At 39.7% G+C, this 23,348-nt stretch overlaps 1 protein-coding gene across 1 annotated transcript in view; it reads left to right on the top strand.

The window, feature by feature from the left end:
- Nucleotides 1-23,348, top strand: part of ARHGEF33 (Rho guanine nucleotide exchange factor 33) — a 99,769-nt gene that overhangs the window by 21,976 nt on the left and 54,445 nt on the right. Inside the window, 6 exon segments of the mRNA XM_043986881.1 lie at nt 3,713-3,817; nt 5,707-5,756; nt 14,163-14,306; nt 17,950-18,114; nt 18,504-18,625; nt 21,576-21,718. Coding sequence (XP_043842816.1) covers nt 3,799-3,817; nt 5,707-5,756; nt 14,163-14,306; nt 17,950-18,114; nt 18,504-18,625; nt 21,576-21,718 — 643 coding nt within the window. The 5' untranslated portion in view covers nt 3,713-3,798.

The raw sequence follows: 23,348 nt of genomic DNA, 5'->3' as shown, positions 1-23,348 counted from the left end.
GCACATTATATCAAAGTTGGAGACCAGATGATAAATTTTGTTGGTTGCAGTATCGATGAAGGCATCTGGGAAGATGCCGAGGGGCTGCAGCCTATGTTGATGAAGAGAGCACCTGTAGCAACGCAACCACAGATCTTCACATCCCTAAATCGTTACTCAATGCAGTTAAATGTATTCAACAAGCGATATTTGTCTTTCTCCTCTAGAACCTCAAAGTGCCTTGTTAAATCTCATAGACACTCCTTTTATTGGCAGAGAACTTGACAGAGTGGCCAGGGAAATGGTTTTGAAGTCACAAAGCTCTGGATTCAAGTCATATCTCTGATATATACTGGCTATATCCAGACTAGTCACTTAATTTCTCAGTCTTCCTGGCAACTCTAACACTATAAATCACAAGAAAAGGTACTGAGTTATGTCAGTAGAGTTTCATAGCCTAGAAATGAAATTGTAGGTCCAGCCCCTATCTCCTTTAAATATTAATATATGTCATTTTCCTATTAGATTATAAAATGATAGAATTAGGGATAGAGTAATATTTATATGGTTTCTCCCCCAATATCTAGTATACTTACTGCCTTGGACCTCAGGTGTTTGTTTTTGTTTTTGTGGTGGTGGTGGGGAGGTCTGTATTTTTTTGTCTGACCCAGGCATTTCATTGCTATAGGGCACATCCTGTGTAAAAACTCCCTCTAGTAAAGCAGATTGGCAATTTATCTGCAATTTATAGTCTTGGAGGGTCACCTTACTTACTCTGCTAACTATGAGTGAAGCTTTGTCTTGGGCTCTCTTTTTCACTTGGGTTTGTGAGGTCACAAACCTGAATTGAATTATCATCTAAATGCAGGTGACACACATCTTTATATCCATCCCTGGTCTCTTCTCTAAACTGTGATCTTGCATTTGTTATCATTGTTCGGTTGTTTTCAGTCATGTCCAACCCTCCATGACCCCATTTTGTGGTTTTCTTGGCAGAGATACTAGAGTGGTCTACCATTTCTTTTTTCAGCTCATTTTCCAGGTGAGGAACTGAAGAAAACAAAGTTAAGTGACTTTCCCAGGGTCACACAGCTAGTAAGTGTCTGAGGCCAGATTTGAACTCATAAAGACAAATGTTCCTGATTCTAAGGCCAGTGCTCTACGCACGATGGTTCCACCTCACTACCATGACCTTGTATTACCCATTAGCCCATTTTGAACAGAATGTCCCATAGACATCTTAAATTCAATATGTCTAAAATAGAACTCATCTTCCTCTTCCAAGTCTTCAAGCCTATCTCTCTTCCTAAATGCCCTATTTGTGTTGAGGACACTGCCATCCTTCCAGTCCCTCAGGTTTGTGAACTCAGGGTTATCCCAGACTCCTAACTCTTGGCCACTCCCTATATCCAGTCAGTCGCTGTTACCTCCACAACAATTCTCATATCTGTCACCTTCACTCCCCTTTTACAGACAGACATCAGTGTAGTTCTGATTCTTATCACCTGTCTCCTAGACCACCACAGTAGTCCTCTTAGTTTCCTTGACTTAAGTGTCTCCCAGGTGCAATCCTTTCTCCATGCACTGCCAAAGTGATTTTGCTAATGCACCTCTAACCCAAATTTCTAACTAACCTTGAGTGCTTTTTGTGCTTTTGGTATGTGGGCTGAGACATGAGTGGTGGAAAGAGTGCTGCAGTAATATTGCATATCTATATAAAGGGCAGAATTGGCTTCAGAGACTCTGGGAGAACTCCATGGAGAAAAGGAAAGACTTGCAAGCTGTGACCATTTAGGGCATTGGTTTCCAGGTTGCCTCCCTAGAGACTTTGCAGACTTTCCCTTGAATGAGATCAGGAATTCTGTTGGTTGGAGTAGATTCCATCTTGCTCTCAGCTAAAGAGCTCATTTACTCGTATATTTTCCAGTATATTCTTTTTTCTCTTCTCTTCTTTTCTCTTCTTTTCTTTTTTTTTAGTGAGGCAATTGGGGTTAAGTGACTTGCCCAGGGTCACATAGCTAGTAAGTGTTAAGTGTCTGAGGCTGGATTTGAACTCGGGTACTCCTGACTCCAGGGCCTGTGCTTTATCCACTGTACCACCTAGCTGCCCCTATTTTCCGGTATATTCTAAGCTGTAGAACTTTTCCAATTTCTGTTTGCTGTTTGCTTGGATAAATGAGTTTATTTGTTATTTGTGATGGTCTTTTATATAACTTAGCAGTAAGGAGTTAAGCTGGTGAATGTAAGCTAAAGGCTACCTTTATCCATGAGTGACCAGGGAAGCAGCTTTTCTTTGTACCTCTAAATATCATAGCCCAAGACTAACAATATTTGAGTGGGTGGGTCAGATTCCAGAGATATTTATCTATTCTGTCCAGGAGCCATATCCACACATATAGACAACCTATAGGGCCCCATCTGTCTTCTATAGCTATATCACAGGTGTGACACTGTTATTCATCTACTCATTATGCTTTTGTGACTCAGTTGCCTTGAGAAGTAAATATAGATTCTTCGGGGTATTGAGACACCTGTCACCCAATATCCCTTTCCAGCTTTATTACATGTTACTTCCCTTCTACATTCCAGTCAAACTGACCTTTTATCTATTTCTTATTCACAGCACTCTGACATCTTTATGCCTTTGTACCGCTTGTTTCTTGGGTCTGAGATGCACTCCCTCTTTGCCTCCAGATCCTAGGATCCCTTCGTTCCTTGAGGTTCTGCTCAAGCCTCTCCTTCTACAAGAAGCCTTTTCTGATTTCCTTAGCAGCTTTTTTTTGGTGAGGCAATTGGGGTTAAGTGACTTGCCCAGAGTCACACAGCTAGTAAGTGTTAAGTGTCTGAGGCTGGATTTGAACTCAGGTACTCCTGATTCCAGGGCTGGTGCTCTATCCACTGCTCCACCTAGCTGCCCCAGCAGCTTTTTCTTTGCCCCTCAATAGCCAGTCACCTTGGGTGTATGCCACGCAAACCTATATATATGTGTGTAAGTGCTGTCTCATCTGATGGGATGTAAGTTAGGCTCCTTGAAGGCAGCGACTATTTCGCTTTTCTTTCTGTGCTCTCAGCACTCAGTGCAGGCTGGGAGCTTAATAAATGTTTGTTGGTTGATCAGATGGATTGAAGGATTAGGTTACATGCTTGTTTGGGTCACACTGCTGGTATGTGCTGTGTCTGATTCTTCTTAATTCCAAGGTTGAGCCTTTAGCCACTCTGCTTCTCTAGCTCTCAGAATCCAATTTACTCATCTGTAACATTAATGAATTGGACAATTTCTAAGGTCCCTTCTAGTTCTAAAATGAGTCCAGGAGGTACTTTATGTTTATTTTTAATCGATAAATGTTTGTTGAATTAATGCTTAAGCCCTGTCTTCAAAAATAGGTCTTTTACTTTCCCATCTCACTCAACTTAAGGAAGAAGCAATATGGTATAGTAAAAAAAAAGTATGGAGTCTAGAGTTAGGAGATCTGCTCTCTCCCATTGGCTGTTTGACCTCAGGTAAATCCCTTCTCCTTTGTGCATCTCTTTTCCCTCATTAGTAAAATGAGAGGCTTGGACTAGATGATCTTTAAGGGCCCTTTTGGCTTTGTCTATAATCCTATTATTAAGATGTTTGGATTCCCAAGTGTTGGCTAGATTTGGAAAAGATCACTCATAAAGTGAATATGGTCACTCCATCCTCCCTGCTAAGTTTTTCCTTCTGTCACTTATGGTTGGTTTCAACTAATAGGTCCAGTCTGTTGGAACATAGCCTGATCATGGGGGTGACCGTATTATGCTAACGCATCATCTGGACTCAGGGAAGCCACAGGCAAGATGGAAAAAACAAAACAAGGTCAGAATTCTCCCACTTTCTACTTTATAGCCAGAAGTTGAGAGATGTGTGATCTAGTAGTGTCTTTACCAATAGCTCAGATGTGTGCCAGTAGAACAGGTCCCAACTATTCCAGCCATCATTATTCCCATCTCTAAAATGGGGAGATAATCATTGTCATCAGATGATGACAATAAGGGACTTGGAAATGCTTGAAGGGTATCATATAAATAGGAAACATTGTCATTAGGATTCATACCAAGCAGTAATATTTTTCTCGGCAATACTTGTTTCTGAGTAAGTAGCATATTCCTGTGGTAAAAAATCAAGAATTTTATCCAAATATTCCTTGAATAGATTTGTGTTGGGATTAGTATTTAATCACAAATTACCTGGATCTTATGAGGGGCATTTTCTACTTGAGGATACAGGGGTCTACTTCCTTTTTTTTTTTTTTAAGTGAGGCAGTTGGGGTTAAGTGACTTGCCCAGGGTCACACAGCTAGTAAGTGTTAAGTGTCTGAGGCTGGATTTGAACTCAGGTACTCCTGACTCCAGGGCCGGTGCTCCATCCACTGCACCATCTAGCTGCCCCCAGGTGTCTACTTCTTATGATATTGTTTAATTTATACAAGGATCTTAGTTTTAGGTCGGATCCATATATATATATATATATATATATATATCTGATAATTTAGGCACTCATCATGTTAGGATTTAGGGACTGATCGTGTTAGGACTGATCCAACTGAAATGCTCACTTGTGCCAGCATGACTTTAAACAAGGCTGAATTGGGGCAGCTAGGTGGCGCAGTGGATAGAGCACCAACCCTGGATTCAGGAGGACCTGAGTTCAAATCCAGCCTCAGACACTTGACACTTACTAGCTGTGTGACCCTGGGCAAGTCACTTAACCCTAATTGCCTCACCCCAAAACAAAACCAAAACAAAACAAACAACCCCCCCAAACCAAAACAAAAAATAAAACCCCAAAACAAAGGCTGAATCCCAAGAATAGAGTTGGTATCTAGAAGACACTGCATAGGTCCCCACAACCGAACATCACCCATCTAGCTTACACAGCTGTATTTTGCGCTATATAATGGTTGGTACACACAGTTCCATAGAGGGTAAACTAAATGGAGGATTTGCATGGGTAGCCTTGTCTTCATAATGGAAATGAATCAGAAAGTCTTTCCTCTCCCCAAGGATAATAAAAATAGTCCATATTTATAGAACTCTTGGGCTTTCAGATCTCATTCTGTCCCTCACTGTTCCCACTGCTACCATGTCATGCCTAGGTTATCACCAGAACATATTCTCTCTCCCTCACTGTTCTTTTCTACCAGTATCTTTGTTGTCTTCCCATATTTCCTGAGTATTGAGAATCTTCCTTTCCACATGGCTAGTTTCTGCAAGGGGCACTGGAGTGAAGTGAGGAGACTCATGAATCTGGACAGAGTTTCAGTTCTGGAAAACAAGGCAGGGAGAGGAGAATAGGAGAAAGAAGACCCAAATTTGTTAGACAAAAGAAAGGGACAGCCCCACTGATTCTGCAACCTATCTGTTGATCAAGATTTCAGCCAATTCCAGGGAATGTATTTGAGCATGGAAGGAGAGACTACCCGCTGGCCAAATCAACCCTAATCAGTAGCTGTGCCTGAGAAACTGAAAATGGTAGAACACATTTTCAAGTCAGGAGCCACATCAATTGATTATGGTTTAGTCATCAAGATATGCAGTCCAGAACAGCACGACTCAGTTACCTCATTCCATTCAGAAGCATTTGTTTCCTTGTCATGTGGTAATGGGTAGTGTCTTACTAGTTGTTCCATTCCATATGCATAGATGTTAAGAGGATGATCACAGAAAAGGTCATTTTTAATTGACTAAAGTTCTTTATTCTTACAGGAGAGAATGAGATTATGCCAGTGAATAGCCCATCTACACAGATTTACCAGGTAAAGATAATTGGAATTTTTTCTGGCGTTTTCTTATATAAATTAATTCTTGATTATTCAGTTCAATAAACATTTATTTAGCACCTACTGTGTACAAGGCTCTGGAGATACAAAGCAAAATATGTGAAAAGGTTCTTTTAAAAGATTGTTAAATAATGCATAAATTCCCAATTCATGTTACTGGATTAATAAGTATCTGAATAATTAATAGAGGTCAGTCCACTGAAAGACTTTTTACTTTGTCTCTGATATGCATAGCTTATTTGACCACTGATTGCTTTCCCTTCTTTGACCCCCTTTCTCACCCCAATTGCAAGGTGAAAATGACATTAAAACGGCTGCTTTTCTTTGGCACTTATTATGATCTATTATAGTCATGTGTTTTAGCTTCCTTACCAGACTGTAAGTCCCTGAAGGCAGGAATTATTTCTTATTTCAGCTTTGTATCTCCAATAATATTTAGGACAGAGTTTTATACATATCGAACACTTAATAAATGTTTGTTGGATGTTGCCTGACTGAATGAAACAAAGACATTTTTTTCTGCGCTTAAAAACCACCCAGACTAACCCAATCTTCCTTTCCTTTGGATAGACACATCTTTAGATGAGTTGGAAAAAAAATGGAGCCTTCCTAAAGACAATGCAATATTCTCTTTATTGCATACTCTCTTACTACTTCTCAAAAACATAGGTTTCCCAGCTGGGGCTGGTCCAGGTGGCAAGAGTTTGGAGTAGTCTGTGATCTTTTATGAAAAGTCTACTTGTAGGGCTGGCACTAGGGAAAACTGGATAGTAGGTAAGGTGGATCTTCATCATTCCTTCACCTTTCATTTTCATAAGATAAATACCAAGTGCCTATTGCATACAGAAAAACTGCAAGAATACAAAGAAGTATTCAGGCACTGTCCCTGAGCGCCAGGGGCTTTTAGTCTTATGGGAGAGATATCATGGATGCCTTAAGTTCCAATACAAGGCAGTATATGACAAGTACTCTATGAATAATAAGTGGTATCAGTCTAGCAAAGCAAGCGATTGATTCTAGCTAGAGTGATACAGAAGTAGCTAGGCGGTGCAGTGAAAAGAGTACCATGCCTGGATTCGGAAAGATCCCAGTTCAAATCCAGCCTCAGACACTTACTAGCTATGTGACTCTAGGCAAGTCACTTCACCCTATTTGCCTCAGTTTCCTCATCTGTAAAGTGAGCTGGAGAAGGAAAGGCAAACCACTTTAGGGTCTCTGCCAAGAAAACCTCAAATGGGGTCTTAGAGAGTTGGACATGACCGAAAAACAACTGAAGCACAGCAACAATTTGGGCTAATGATAATAAATTGACATTACGCTTTAAGGTTTGCACAGTGCTCGTTCATATGAAGTAGTATAAATATTATCTTCATTTTACAGATGAGGAAATCAAGGCTCTGAGAGGCTTTTAATTTATTTTAATAATAATAATAATAATAACTGGAGGCAGCTAGGTGGCACAGAGCACCGGCCCTGGATTCAGGAGGACCTGAGTTTGAATTCAGCCTCAGACACTTGACACTAGCTGTTTGACCCTGGGCAAGTCACTTAACCCTAATTGCCTCACCCCCCCCCAAAAAAAATTATAATAGCTGACATTTATAAAGTTTGGAAAGTATTTTACATACATCATTTCACTTATCTGTTATTTTAGCTAATATATATCTGAGGCAAGATTCAAACCCAGGTTTGAATCAAAGTACAGTGTTCTATTCACTATATTTTCTATGCCTTGAGTGGAGGTTTCCTTTGAGAGGAAATATAGGTTGAGATCAGATTACTGAGGATCCTAAATACTTTATCGCAAAAGAGTTTTTAGTAAGGGAGTGATGTGATTGTAAGGGGCTAAAATTCTAGCTATACTATCTAAAATCTAATGAGTGGTCACCCATAAATTATAAGCTTTAGCAAAAGTATTTAAGTGTTTAAGTATTTCTCAAAGAGCATTAGCATCAGAGAGAAAGGTAAAAATCTAACTATTTCTAAGAGATCCCATCACCCAACCCACCATGGTGAGGTCAGGAACAAAAAAGACCCAACGCCTCCTGTGAAGCTGGGAACATCCCCCCTCACATGGGCACACAGCTCCAAGCTAATTGGCTGGTAGCCTTGATTGACAGTACCCACAAGCAAACGTCACTTCCTGATGCCAAGGACCTTGACCACATGGCTTGCCCTCAGATGCCTTCTCCTCATGGTGGAGCTTTCCTACAGTAGCTCTCCAGAAGGTGGTGTCATTCCAATTGTTACATGATGAAAGCAATATTTTTGTGAGATTAATCTGTGTAGGAAGGGAAAGTTACTAGAGGCATTTAGGAGGCTATTAGAGTGGGCCCAGGGGTAGAGTTTGGGCCCAAGAGGGTCCTGTACTGGAGAGGAGACAGTGAAGAACAGAAAGGAAAGGATAGATCTAAGACTCATATTTGGTGACTGGGAGGGGTGAAAGATGGAGGAAGCAAAAAAATGACTGAGGTTTTGAGTGGGAGAATGAAAAAAAATAGGGAAGCCAGGAGGATGACCTAGTTTTGAGGGAAATGTAATGAGTTTGGCTTTAGTGATATTGGTCAGCTGGGTGGCACAGTGGATAGAGCTCCAGGCTGGGCCTGGAGTCAGGAAGACCTGAGTTCAGATCTGTCCTCAGACAATTACTAACTGTGTGACCCTGGGCAAGTCACTTAACCCTGTTTGCCTCAGTTTCCTCATCTGTAAAATGAGATGGAGAAGGAGATGGCAAACCATTCTGGTATCTTTGCCAAGTAAACCCCCAATGGAGTGATAAAGAGTCAGACACCACTGAACAACAATAACAATAACATATTAGCATGATGTAAAGGTGCAAATGTCTGGCAGGGAATTGGAAATAAGGGATTGAAGCTCAGGACAAAGGTAGGGATAGAAAGATGAGTATTGTCCCTTTTGAGCTGATAGGTGAAGCTGCGGGAGTAGATAAGGATGTCAAGGAAGAGGGGTTAAAGGGCAAGGAACAGAGGAGGAAGGAATGCTCTTGGTGTAAGCCCGTATTTAAGAAGAATGGAGAAGAAAAAGAAGATCCCGTAAAGGAGATGAAAGAGCAGAGGTGAAGTGGAAAGAGCACTGCTTTTAGAATCAGAGGACCTGGGTTCAAATCCTGTCTGGTTGACCTTGGCAAATTACTTAAACATTCTGAACTTCAATTTTCTCAATTGTGGAAGGAGGAGGTTAATTTAGAGGGCTCTAAGGTCCCTTCTAGCTCTAAATCTGTGATAAGAAGAACCTGGGACAATGCTTGCTGAATCATGAGAGCCAAAGGAAGAGCTAAGCTAAAGAAAGAGGGGAGTAGTTCATTTTATAGTCCCTCCCCCTTTTGATATCCTCTAGGCTTAGACCCCTGTCCTTGCCTAGGAGTGTTGTGAAGCTCAAATTTGAAATAATGGAGGTAAAAGCACTTTGCAAATCTTTTTTTTTTTCAGGACAATGAGGGTTAAGTGACTTGCCCAGGGTCACACAGCTAGTAAGTGTCAAATGTCTGAGGCCTGATTTGAACTCAGGTCCTCCTGAATCCAGGGCTGGTGCTTTATCCACTGTGCCACCTAGCTGCCCCAGTACCTTGCAAATCTTAAAGCACTATATAAATGCCAGTCATTATTATTATTATTAGCCTACACTCACTAGGCCTTCTGTTTGGTGATGGCTTCTTTCCCTGAATCTTCTGCTGCACTGCTTATAGAGCAGAAGTGTGCTGGTCAATGTTTAACAACCAGGTTGGGGGATGCAGGAGGGAGGAACAGGTGGGAAGGAGAGAGGGGAACATATTCATATATATTTACTTTTAAGGGTTTTTTTGTTGGTTGTTCAGTTCAGTCATGTCTGACTCTTCATAACCCATTTGGGGTTTTCTTGGCAAAGATATGGGAGTGGTTTGCCATTTCCTTCTCCAGCTCATTTTATAAATGAGGAAAATGAGGCGAACAGGGTTAAGTGATTCGCCTGGAATCACACAGCTACTAAGTGTCTGAGGCTGGATTTGAACTTGGGTCCTCCTAACTCCAGGCCCAGCATTTTATCCACTGTCCCACCCAGTTGTCCATTTTGAACAAGAGTTATCTGCCTAATGTCTACTTCCATTTCATTGAAACCAGGCTCTAGTAGCTGCAAATGAATACATGGATAATCTCAGAATTTCAGAGTTAGATGTTGAGCACAACCCACAACTAAAAATGTGGTGCTCAGAACTGAACCCAGTACTTCAGGTGTGGTCTGGATAGTCTGGCTGAGTCAATGCAGAATCTGAGTGCTGGTATATCATCCACGTGGACACATCTGGAAGGCAATTAAATATGAGGGACAGATATTTGGCAAAGAGCTATGGGTTGGAAATAAGGATATCATTCTCATTGAGTTGGTTAGTTCAAGTTATTGAAATGGTTGATGAGAATACCAAAGAGAGCAAATGAACACAGAGCTAAGGAATGCTGTTGGCATAAGCCTATATTTAAAGAGTTCTTGGGGGCAGCTAGATGGCTCAGTGGTTAAAGCACCGGCCCTGGATTCAGGAGTACCTGAGTTCAAATCCGGCCTCAGACACTTGACACTTACTAGCTGTGTGACCCTGGGCAAGTCACTTAACCCCCATTGCCTTAAAAAAAAACAAAAACCAAATCCAGCCTCAAACTTTAGCTGAGTGACCCTGGGCAAGTCACTTAACCCTCATTGCCCCGCACAAAAAAAAAAAAAACCCAAAACAATAAAGAGTTCTTGAAAGTTTCTAGGATAATAATCTTAAAAATGTGCAAATAAATCGCAATATACCTGGATCTTGAATTCAAACAGTGATGTACTTCAATAAGGACACCATCACTCTAAGGAATGTGGCAATAGTGAGCTTGGAGAGCAATTAGATATTTGACTAGGTTTTGAGGAGTGGGCTGGGAGTTAGTAAAGCCTACTGTTTCTGGAAACTGATCTAGCATTTGGGGATTTGACTGGCTTGCCTTTGGGGGAATTCAACTTTACAACCAGTCCTGAGTATTGGCATTCAAACATAGTATCAATGGGGGAAATCACATACTCATTACCTGATCTCTCCATCAGCATTTATTGAGCACCTACTGTATGTTAGGCATGGTGCTAGATGCTGGTTTATAAAGACAAAATGAGACAGTCTCTATGTTCAGAGAGTTCACCTTATCCATTACTGGGCCTAGTTGATCTCAGCTTAGGCCAGATAATTTTTAGCGAGTTAGAAATGATTGAGTCTGACTACTTATGCCTAGTGATCTGAAGTGTTTAAAAAAGATTTTGAGAGCTAGGAGATACTGTTGGAATTAAGGTTAGAAGAAGGAAATGAAGAGTGTATATATATATATATATATATATATATATATATATATATATATATATATATATATATATATATATATATATATATTTTGGCGAGGCAATTGGGGTTAGGTCACTTGCCCAGCGTCACACAGCTAGTAAGTGTTAAGTGTCTGAGGCTGGATTCGAACTCAGGTCCTCCTGACTCCAGGGACGGTGCTCTATCCACTGTGCCACCTAGCTGCCCCTGAGAGTATATTTTAAGGAAAATAAAGTAGGGACTATCAACTACTATAGTTGAGTAGATGAGAGGGAAGAATAGCACATCTCCAGAGATGATGGAAATAGGATTCTTACTGTATACCTGATGGGAGGAGCCAGCGTGGTGTTCTGAGCATTATTCTGCTCAGGATGCTACTTGACTCAGTATGGCAAAGGGGAATGAGCAAACTCCCTGCCATCTTGATGTCCCATTTGTCCACCAGCTCTTCTGAAGTCTTCTGGGCTTATTTTTCTTCTGATATATCTGTTTTTGGGTTTATGCACTCTAATCTCAGATATTATTAAATTGGCTTTAGAAATCAGCTATAGATTTCATACCTTGAATATTAGATTTAATATAAATTGAGGGAGTGAGCTTGCTATTTTGTTTTATTATAAATATAGATGTGAATCCTGTGGAGGGGCTCACCTTGCACCTTGCTGGACTATTGAGGGGTTGGAGTTTGTAGACACTGGCTCACTGGCAGGAGTGCTTTCCTAGGAAGACATTAACATCACCCTATGCCAGTGCCTGGTTGGCCTAGGACTTTGAGGAAGAACTTTCTAGTAATTAGAGATGACCTGGAGGGATGGGCAATAAGATAATGGATTCCCTGTCACCTAAGGGTATTGAAACAGAAACTCTTTGAACATCTGTCAGTGATATAGTAGAGAAAGATTTTAGTATTGAGAGGGAAGTTTCATCAGATGATCTTTGAGATCTCTTCCAACTCTTAGGAGTCTATGAAATCCAGCTAACAATTAACATAATTATAATGGGGAGCTCTATTTACACTCAAAAAAAGGTGACCAAGATTTCTCCTTATTTCAATGGATGCAATAAGATTTCAGAACAATCAAAGGACATGGATAATTTTTCATGGCTACCTGGAACAGGATCTGATCTGTGTTAGAAGAATAAAGGTTTTAATGCATTGTGCAAATTCATTTAAGATAGCACTCATATTTTGTGTATCGCCTTCAAACCAGGAGCCCTGACATATTACAGAAGACACTAGAGAATTCTGGGAATATTATGCTCTACAGAGCAGAAGCCTGCAAAATTCAGTTGGGTGGCATTACTGATTGAAAAACTCAGGGTACCACTGCCCTAGAGCCACTATCAGAATTCCTGTTCCTTTCATTTAGGGATACTTTTCTAGGAAGGGCAGATAGGTGGCACAGTGGATAGAGCACTGCCCCTGAAGTTGGGAGGATATGAGTTCAAATCTCACATCAGATACTAGCTTTGTGACCCTGGGTAAGTCACTTAACCCCAAATTGCCTTAAACATCTGGAGCCATCTCCAGTCATCTTGCCACTGGACCCAGATGGCTCTGGAGGAGAGAGTGAGGTTGGTGACCTTGCACAGCCCTCCTTCACTTAAATCTAATTCACTACAAGTCATGACATCACTTCCTAATATCATGGTCCTCTTCAAGATCTAGATTGATGAGTTCTGTTACACCAACAGTGAGGGCACAAATCAGTTCAGCTTCACTATCTTTTTGCTTTTAAGATTTGGTTTTGTTTTGTGTGTGAGAATTTAATGTTTTCCTTAATTAAGAACATAATCAAGTAGTGTCTTGCTTTCGGCCACCAAGTCTCAAACCAGTTATAGAAGGGGTTCTTAGCCTTTTTTGTTTCATGGACCCCATTTTGTAAAAGCCTATGGACCCCTTGTCAGAATAATGGTTTTTATTTTATTTTATTTTATTTTTAAAAAATTTTTTGCAGGGCAATGGGGGTTAAGTGACTTGCCCAGGGTCACACAGCTAGTAAGTGTCAAGTGTCTGAAGCCGGATTTGAACTCAGGTACTCCTGAATCCAGGGCCGGTGCTTTATCCACTGTGCCACCTAGCCGCCCCAGAATAATGGTTTTTAAACAATTGAAGGAAATGTTACATTTCAATTATAAGTTAGTGAAAATAAAGATGTAATTTTTTTCCCATCCAAGTTCACAGCCCTCTGAAATCTATAAACAGACATCTTGGGGGTCAGTGAACTTCAGGTTAAGAACCCCTGAGCTAAAATGCAGTTGTTAGAAACAGAATTAAAGGACTGGGTCCTTTTTGGGGCAAGAAGTGGGGCATGGAGAAAAGAAATGTGGGAAGCATCCTTGGCTGTTTTAATCCTCCTCCCCAACACTCACACACATACACACGTTAAAAACCAAACCAATGAATCTCTGTGTATGGGTAGTGAGATTCTGGCAAGAAAAAGGTAGTGTTTCCTTTGCTTTATGTTCTACCCTTTGCAAGGTTCTTGAGTCAGGAAGAATCTCATTGAGTGACCTAGATGGGAGGGCAGGCTGCTGGGGTCATCTTCCAGGTAAAAATGCCTGGCAATTTGCCTAGTGTGCCCCGTGCTAAGTGACAACATTTGTGGGGAAGGAAAGTGTTATCCTCCAGAAATACTGCCCAGGGCCCCAGCTTCATGGGAATTTGCCCAGCCTTCTTTGTGACACTCATCCAACCCTGTTCACATTGTGGCTTTGCAAGATACCCTGGGACATTGTCCTTGTCCCCTGAGTTTGTCTCTTCTCAGCCTCCTGACAAGGAAGGAAGACCTCTTGATAGAAGGGAAGGGAAAATACCTATTCAAAACTGAATGAGAGCCTATGAAATTTAATCTGAAGCGAGAGGGATCCTTGGTGCAAAAAAAAGTTTGGAAACCACTGACCTAAATCCACCTTAAGTGTAGAGGAGCTGAAAGAACAAAGCAAATAGAGAAACAGGAACAGATAAAAACCATAAGTAGAGTCCAGACACACCTCCCCATTTTTTTTTTTTTGAGCCTAAGATACCCTCTGTGGTGCCCTAGGCTACGAAGTACATGTCTTCCCCGAACTTGCCTCCAGTGGGAGCCCGGCTCCAGCGGCAGGACGGAGGGATCATTACCTCTCTAGAACAGCTCCATGAAAAAATCAACGAGATGAGAGACGTGTTCAACTCGCTGGAGAACAAGGTAGACACCCATTTCTAATATGCGGGGTGGGCCGTGGGCTGGCCTTTCAGAGAGGTATAGAGGTAGCAGAGAAGAAATATGAACAGCAAAATTACAGGGATGCCAAGAATAGAAGGGAGAGACTGAGAAAGTGAAATAACCTAAGTAAAGCGCTTTGCAAATCTATAAGCGCTCTATAAATGCTATCACTGTCACTATTATTATTATTGCTAATAATAATAATAAGCCATCAGAAGCGAAAGATCTTGAGAGTATGAGGGCTCTAGAGAGATTGTTTCAGGGGGTTAGTGGTGAAGAAGATGAATTTTCAACCCCAATACCTGGTATTTGTAAAGAATCTCATTGAGAAGTACTGCCACCAGGGTAATTGGTACCTAATGGATGTATTTACCAGGAACTTGAGATACTTACTGATATATAAGACAATTTTTTGAAAGAAACAAGATTAAAACGGACACATTATTCATAAACAATTCAGAATCCAGTGTGCCCATATTAGGGTAGCTAACACGAGATACTATTTACTTCAATCATTCAGTTGGAGACCTGGTATTTTATCAATGAGGAAAAAGGCAGAAATGCTCCAAAGTTGCCATTTTGCTAGGGGTGGAGGTGGGGAGGGGGGAAGTACAGGACCATATAAGAACATCTTTGACCTGTTTCTGTCAGACAGTGGTTCTAAAATATTTTTTTTTGGGCCAAGGATCCATTTTAGCTCCTGAGGAAATTTGAGGGATTCCCCCCACCCCAGCTATATAAACATATTTATTTTGTCTTTAATGCTTTATAGTAACTCTCCTGTTTTGTTTTGCTTTTTGCCTCAAAAATGATTGTCAATATAATAAAAAATACTGAACCAGAAACAGTTGATTTGATTTTTGGTCCATCTTAACTGCTCATCAAATTGACTTGCATGACCAATCTGCTGTGTAGAAATCCGCCACTAAGATGGACAAAATATCCAACAGAAACCTGGTTGATTACTTCCATATCTATGAATGGTTATTGCTTTCTGGTCCCTGCTGGTCCTTGTTCTTCCTGCTCCATGTATATGACAGGCCCTCCTTCCTCCCCTCAGAATATCCTCTTTGGCTTCAATTTCTTATCCTGTCCTAGCATTATTTTCAGGATCTAGGAACCCTCTCGTGAATCCCAGTGGACCACAAAGTCCTAGAGTTTGTGTGGGGAGACATTGCTGTGGGAGAAAATAATAGTTGACATTTATATAGCACTTTAAAATTTACAAGACACTTCAGGGATTTTATCTCATTTGATCCTCACAATCATATTGGGGGGTCCCAATGGAAGTATTATTACCCCCCCCCCCCGCTTTTTATAGATGAGGACACTGAGATTTTGAGAGGCTGAGTCCAAAATTCCATGGTTAGTAATTAGAGAACTAGGATTTGAACCAGTTCCTTAGGTCTTTGGGTACTATGTTCTTTCCACTTCACCATGAAGTCCTCCTGCAGCAGGAAATACCCTTGAAAGTTGGGGGCCATTCGTTTCACTTGTTTGGATTGTTCTGATTCCTTAAATGTTTAGAAATACAGTGAAGTCTGTTAAAGTTAAAAGAACTCTAGCTCTTCTTTCCTTACAACAAAGGAAATTTTTGGTAAATTTTGTTAAAAAAAAAAGTTAGTTAATAGGTTAGGCCTCCTAAAAAGAGCTTTTTAGAATGAGCATCCAATTCTAAGTAATTCTGGAGATTCCTGCTGAAAATGCTCTTTTGTCCCATTGGTAAATATCTTTCCCTATCTATATTAAATGTGTAAAACTGAACTTTAAAGCAGTCCGTTTTCTTCAGGTTTGTTTTTTTCCCCTCTGATTTACTGCTAAGCTTATAATTCAAACTTGGAGGCAAATGGCTATAGTCACAGAATACCATATTCTTCCAAAACAATTTGTAGAACATGATCATCACCTTTTAACTTGCGTAATGCTTTGCTTCCAAAGGACATTTTCATGTCCTTTGCTTTCTAAAAACCAAGGAAATTAAAAATGTACAACTCTCAATTATTCTTAATCATCTAGCTAGAAATTGGCTTTTGCTATCTAATAATTCAGTTTGGAGGTCTCCCTCCCACCCTGCTCAGTTTACCAGCAGCATCATAGAATCAGAGCTGAAAAGGACTTCAGAGGTCATCTAACCCAATCCCCTCATTTTACAGGTGAGGAAACAGGCCCAGAGAGGAGATTAGAACCCAGTTCCCCTGGTTCTTCATCAAGCACTCTTTCCAGTGCACCATGAGTGATAACATGAGAGAATGTCTATAGCATTTTCCCCTTGTAAGAAAGCCTTCCGGAACAGCCAGCTACTTAATTTTTTAAGGCTTCGTTAAAAAAAAAATTATTATGAACTTACTACATACCAACATTTCAACATATAAGAACATTTCCATAAACAAATAGCAGAAAAAGACACACACTTTACTTCCGCACTGCATGCTAACCAGGAACACATTTTCAAATTCATTCTCCGTGCATTTCATACAAAAATGTATCAGGCAGTCTTCCTCCTCCAATGTCAGTGTTACTTTTCCATGAACTCCTTTTTAAAAATAGTCACAATTGGTGATTAATGATTTTAGGGTTTAGGGGTAAGCTTAATAAATTCCTTTCTGTCCTATTGGTTATTAAGCTGGCTTGTGAGTTGCAACATGCACACTATAGAGCTGAGTCTAATGAAGCCAGGATTATCCCTGCCCATCCAAACTTTAGTTAATAAGAACAACTAAGATCTAGTGGGCTTTTTGTTTTTAGAAAGAACACGGTAAACTAGGAATTGATATTAAGGATTACAAATTTATTATATAGTCTTTACAGTATCATGAATGCATTAGCAGTACTGGAAGGTTAACCATTTGTATATGCAATATATACCATATGTTTTTTCTGCTTATAACAAGTTACCCAAATAATTCACCAGTTCAGATAATCAGGGATTTTCCTGCTTCTTGGATGAATATCTATGGCCAGGTTATAGACTTTTTAGGCTACTTACATTTGCTTTTGGTTTTCAATATTCTCAAATTTTAAAATGAAGGAATACATGCTCAAGACATAACAAAGAAGGTAGGTCTGATTATCTTTTTGACTTGCTTTGAAAAAAGGGTCTGTCCCATGCTGTGATATTTCAAATGCATGTGTCTGCAACATTCACTTGATCTAAAAAGAGAAACCAGTACTAAGATGGATAGCTCTGGGATGCTATGCTTAATTCAAGAACTGATTCACCCCCTACCCCAGGTATATAGGTGTATGGGCCATTTCTAATAGCTTCTAAATCTTTTAAGCCTTTTGAGACTTTATAATATAACTTGGTCGGAAAGGGTAATAATTAGGGTATCCATGCTTTCAGTTTGTATATGGTAAAAATATAAATGAAGTAAAATACTATTGTATTTGTAAAAAGGTACTCTTTCTTGGGAATCATTCTCTTTTTTAAAATTAAAAAAATTTAAAATTAATTAAAAAATTAAAAAAAAACTTTTTTGTTCTTTCTCTTTACCCAAAATCCTTTTCTTTTAGTTTACCATTTTAATGATTTATAGACCATCAGGAATCCCAGACTTGCTTGTTTGACTTGTTGAAGAAGGAAAATTCAGGAGCTGTATTTATATGTAATTTCTTAATGATTTAGCTGCAGGCATTGGCCTCTGAGCTCAAAACTGGTTTTACGGAAGCAATGCAAGAGCTTTCAAGAATTCAACATGGAGAATATGCTTTGGAAGAGAAAGTTAAGAGCTGTCGGTGCACAATGGAGGAAAGAGTGTCAGAGATGAAGAATTCCTTAAATTATTTTAAGGTAAGTATGCCTTTTTTTAAAATTTTTTTTTTTGGTGAGGCAATTGGGGTTAAGTGACTTGCCCAGGGTCACACAGCCAGTAAGTGTTAAGCGTCTGAGGCCAGATTTGAACTCAGGTCCTCCTGACTCCAGGGCCAGTGCTCTATCCACTGTGCCATCTAGCTGCCCCCCGTAAGTAAGCCTTTTAATTTTTTCTGTTGGGCTGAGTTTTTCAGTCTTAGTCATGCCAGTAGAGAACTTACCTTTCCCAGTGGTAGTCTAGATAATAGACTGGTCACCTTTGGAATTCTGACCCCAGGGTCCTTAATGGAAATAGTTCTTTCTTTCCTGGGACTAGGATATACTTTTGCTTAATATATCATTTTAAGTTTATGTTTACTCTCTTTTAGGAAGAGCTTAGCAATGCCATGTCAATGATCCAAGCCATCACCACCAAACAGGAAGAAATGCAACAGAAAATTGAGCAACTTCAGCAGGAAAAGAGAAGAGAGTCTCGCAAAGTGAAAACCAAGTAAGTACTTTACACGGAAAGGTGCCAAGTGCCAAGCTCAGACCTCCAAAGCACTGGATACTTTATTCTAATCCAATAAACATTTTAATGTTTTCTATGTCTAAGACACCTTTTCTGATCTGGGGATCAGCCCCTTCATTTTTGATATCACAAAAGTGAGTCCCAGAGAGGTTAAGTGAAGTATCTAAGGTCATAGGTAGAAGCATGATACAGGAATGATGGAGGATTTCCACTGGCCAAACTTCTACTGTAATTCCCTCTCAAAGCAAAGCAGCTAATAATTTCTTAATTTGCCTTGATGATAATTTCATTCTTCAAAAAATGAAGGAACCACAAAGGGGAACATATCATGAATCTGATTCTTCCTAATGAGGAGAAACTTCAGTGGAAGGGAAATGATGGAAACCTTGAGAGAAATATATACTCCCCTCTATTTCCTGATATACCTTGGAATTTGTGATAGAAAAGAGGCATAGTTTGACATATACACCAGATTTTGGGAGAACAGATTTGTAAGGATTCAGAGAAAGGAGAGAGAGCATCCCACAGCCTAAATTCTAACTGGGAAGTCATGCCAGAAGGAAAGTGAAAGCTCTTAAGGATTACATCCAGAATATACAAATAATTCTGAAGAGGAAGAAAAGGGGGGATTGTTTAAAGAAAACAATGTAGACACACAGGGAACTTGTTGACTACAGTAGATTTTGAAAAGAAGTGCACAAAAGGTGGAGGCAAGGGCAGTTTGTGGAGGATTGTGATGATTAAAAATGTGATAGACCTGGTATCTGGGTAATTTAATAGTTTTATTCATGAAGTCAATAGGTTATTAATAAAAGGATGGTCAGTGATTATCTCTCTCAGACCAAAGACCAAAATGGCAATGGACTAACAGTTTATATACCCATCTAACTGTAGGTGGTTCTCAAAGAGCATTCAAATCTAATTGGTTAACAGCAATCAAATCTAATTAGTTGACACAATTGGAGGTGGGTTTTATTAAAATTAGGTCTTGGGATAGTCATTCAGATCTTGGTCAAAAAGACCAAGAGAAAGAGAAAGAATGTAGACTCCTCCCAAGCTTTAGTAGAACATAGTGATTAGATTATATTCCTTGAAAGGTTGGATGGGCCAGACTGTTGAAGAGATTCAATATAACCTTATTTTCAAGGAGAACTGGACCTTGGAATGGCGGGGGGAGAGGGAAGAAAGGACTAAGAAAGAAGGAGAGGGCACTGAATTCCCCCCCCCCCACTCAAGATATTGGCTATTAATAATTGTTTATCACAGGATGAATACAAAAGCAGCATATTCCATGTACCTACATGTATACCAATAAGAATGGTGCAAGAGAGATAAAGCTCAGAGTGAGTTTAAGTTTATGAGGAAAACTAAGGGCAACAAAACATTTTTAAAAGCAACATTGGGTAAAAGAGGAAGATGAAAGAAGAAAGAGAACTATTTCTTGGGATGAATCAAGTGCTGGTAATAGATGGTTTGCAGAATTTGAATTTTGGTTTTTATTTTCTTTGCCACTGAGAAAGATCTTTTGTCATTTAATGGGAAATCTTAACCTAAGATAAGGAGGGAAGATAGTAAGATAGCACTCAAATGAGCATGTGGGTCTGGACACTGGCCCCAAACCATAATCACTACTGCTAAAGGAAGAAAGAAAACAGGCATTTATTAAGCACCTCTTATGTCAGGCACTGGGCCAAGTACTTTACAAATATGATCTTATTTGGTCTTCATGACAACCCTGTGAGGTAGGTTCTATTATTATCTCCATGCTACTCTTGAGGAAACTGAAACCAATAGAAGTCATGACTTGCCCAGGGTAACACAGCTAGTAAGTATCTACTGAAGAGGAATATTAAAGAAAGATCTTGTATCCTACCATATTCAGGTCACTGTAAGAGGATATTTTATTTTATCTATCTATCTATCTATCTATCTATCTATCTATCTATCTATCTATCTATCTATCTATCTATCTATCTATCTATCTGCCTATTTATTTATTTGTTCATTCATTCATTTGTTTGTTTATTTACTTATCTGGTTAGTTTGTGGGGCAATGAGGGTTAAGTGATTTGTCCAAGGTCACACAGCTAGCAAGTGTCAAGTGTTTGAGGCTGGATTTGAATTCAGGTCCTTCTGAATCCAGGGCCAGTGCTTTTTCCACTGTGCCACCTAGCTGCCCTATGTAAGATGATATTTTTAAAAGTTCATAGTCAATATTTCTTTCAAATCACTTTTTTGAAAATTGCTTTTCTTCTAAAATATACAGAGCAAACTTTTGTTTAGAATTGGTATTAGACCTTTTAGGAATATGGTTACTTGAAAAAAAATTTTTTTTGGTTCCTAATATTTTTAGGACTTCCTTGCCCCAGGAAATGTCCTCTCTTATGAGGTGAAAGCTACAAATAAAAGTTAAATATTTTCATTCCACAAAGGCTAGGCTTTGTTAAATATTTTGAATACTTTAACTTTTAGTATAAAAATAGGAAATATATGTAATGGAGGCCTGGCCAATTAGAGTCCCTTACTCAGAGTATGTGTATTGCTTATTCTAGAATTGCCAGTCTAGGGAATCTGCTTCCAGTATGGTATGAACCACGTACATCATGGAATCTAGAGAAAGGGTTGTAGGTATCAACTTTAGCAACTGCTCTGTACATCCTATTAGCTGCTTTTTATCTTGCTACTTAACTATAGAGAAAATGGGCCACAGATGGTTCTAAGCAAACCATCACCAATATAAGAGCTTTCCCCTGATTTTAGGAGTAGCAGAAAGGTAACCAATGTTGTAACTAAGAGTTATCTCTGGAAAATGGAAGTATTTTTCTTTTGTAATATTTTTATTTTATACAGACACAGGGAAAAGTCTAAATTGCCAGCCCCAATGAATGTTAAAATTGATACTGGTTTGATCATTGTTTTCCTTATCTAGAAAAACACAAAAGGAAGAGCATGCGGCACCAGCTGGACCTGCACCGACCCAAGGTAGTCCTTTCCGCTCAATCAATATCCCTGAACCTGTTTTGACAAGTGAAGATTTTACAAATATTTTGCCAACTCAGGCCTATGAGAAAGGTACAGTTTGCAGACTGAATTCTCTGAGTGATTTTTTTTTTTTTGCACTTAGGTTTTTGGTGATTAGGAGAATTGGCCGAATTCTCTCTATCTTTATTGCATTAGCAGAGGGTACATTGTGGAAATTCTCCCCTCACGTCATTGAAATTGAGAAAAATGTTGGAGAATCTAAGAGACTACCATACCTTGCCTAATTTAAGCTTTGCCTTTTGGTAAAAAAAAAAAAAAACCCGACTTGAATATTTCTAAATTAGCAAGATGACAACTTCACAAATATGAGAAAGTCACATTTGACCAAAGGTGCAGCCTAAAATCTCTTAGATAGGTTCAGCTAACTAAAAAGACTTTTATAAACCTACACATTTTCACAAGTAGGGAAGTGTGCTGAAAGAAAAATGTGTTTGAAAAAGATCCTGGGGCTGTATGGGGCTGAAAGCTCAATACAAGTCAACAGTATTATATGGCAGCCAAAAAAGTAAATGTGATCTTTGCAGCCTTAAGAGAGGCACAGCTTCCTGGATGAGGTAGCGGATAGACCTGCTGGACTTCGGGCTTCATCAGGAGTGTTGTTGAATTGTTTTTCATGACTCTTCATGACCCCATTTGGGGTTTTCTTGGCAAAGATTCTGGGGTGGTTGGCCATTTCCTTCTCCAGATCATTTTACATATGAGGAAACAGAGGCAAACAAGGTTAAGTGACTTGCCCAGGGTCACGCAGCTAGTGCCTGAGGCCAGATTTGAACTCAGGAAGACTCTTCTTCCCGACTCCAGGCCTAGGGCTCTAGACACTGCACCACCTAAGCTGCTTTTGGAGGATTGTGCTCAATTCTATATGCTGATTTTCAGGAAGGACAGTGATAAACCAGGGTGCGCTTAGAGAAGGGTAACCAAGAAAGTGAAGGTCCTCAAACTCGTATGTCACTTGAGATTCTGTTAAAGGAACTGAGGAAGTTTAGCTGGGAAAAAAGAAGTCTTGGGAGGGGGCCATGGGAACACAACACTTTCCTCAAGTATATCAAGGAAAGAGTGAGATTGGTGACCTTGCACAGCCCTCCCTTGCTTAAATCCAATTCACTGCAAGTCATGACATCACCTCCCAATGCCACGGTCCTCTTTGAGAACGAAGGACAAACAACAAGAGCTCTACCATGGAAGTGATGTAAGATGTATTCTTCTTGGTGTCAGTTGGCAGAACAAGGAGAAATGAGTGGAACTTGTAGAGACACATTTAGGATTCATAAAAAGAAAAACTAACAATTCATGCGATCTAAAAGTAGAATTGGTTCCTTAAGGAGGTGGTAAATACGTCCTACCTGGAAATCTTCAAAAAACATTTTTTGTGGGGGAGGGATTCATGTAAATGACTTCAGAAGTCCCTTCCAAATAAAATATCCTGTGGCCTCATTCTGTGCAAATATAGCTAGAACGATGTCCCAGCTGCTCCCATTGGTTCAATCATGGAATTCAAACATAACAAGCTAAGAATGCTGAAGAGATGGGCATTAGACTATGGCCCTGACATTGTCTATACCACTAAAGAGAAAATTCTTATAAGAGAAGTCCAAAGTTTTAGTCTTGTGAATAGGGATTAACTCAGCAAAATAAATGTTAATTAGTCAATATCAGTTAA

The sequence above is a fragment of the Dromiciops gliroides genome, chromosome 2 (assembly GCF_019393635.1).
Source record: "Dromiciops gliroides isolate mDroGli1 chromosome 2, mDroGli1.pri, whole genome shotgun sequence".
NCBI classification, from domain to species: Eukaryota; Metazoa; Chordata; class Mammalia; order Microbiotheria; family Microbiotheriidae; genus Dromiciops; species Dromiciops gliroides.
The sequence above is the reverse complement of the archived record's forward strand: the minus strand, read 5'-3'. Positions and strand labels throughout refer to the sequence as shown.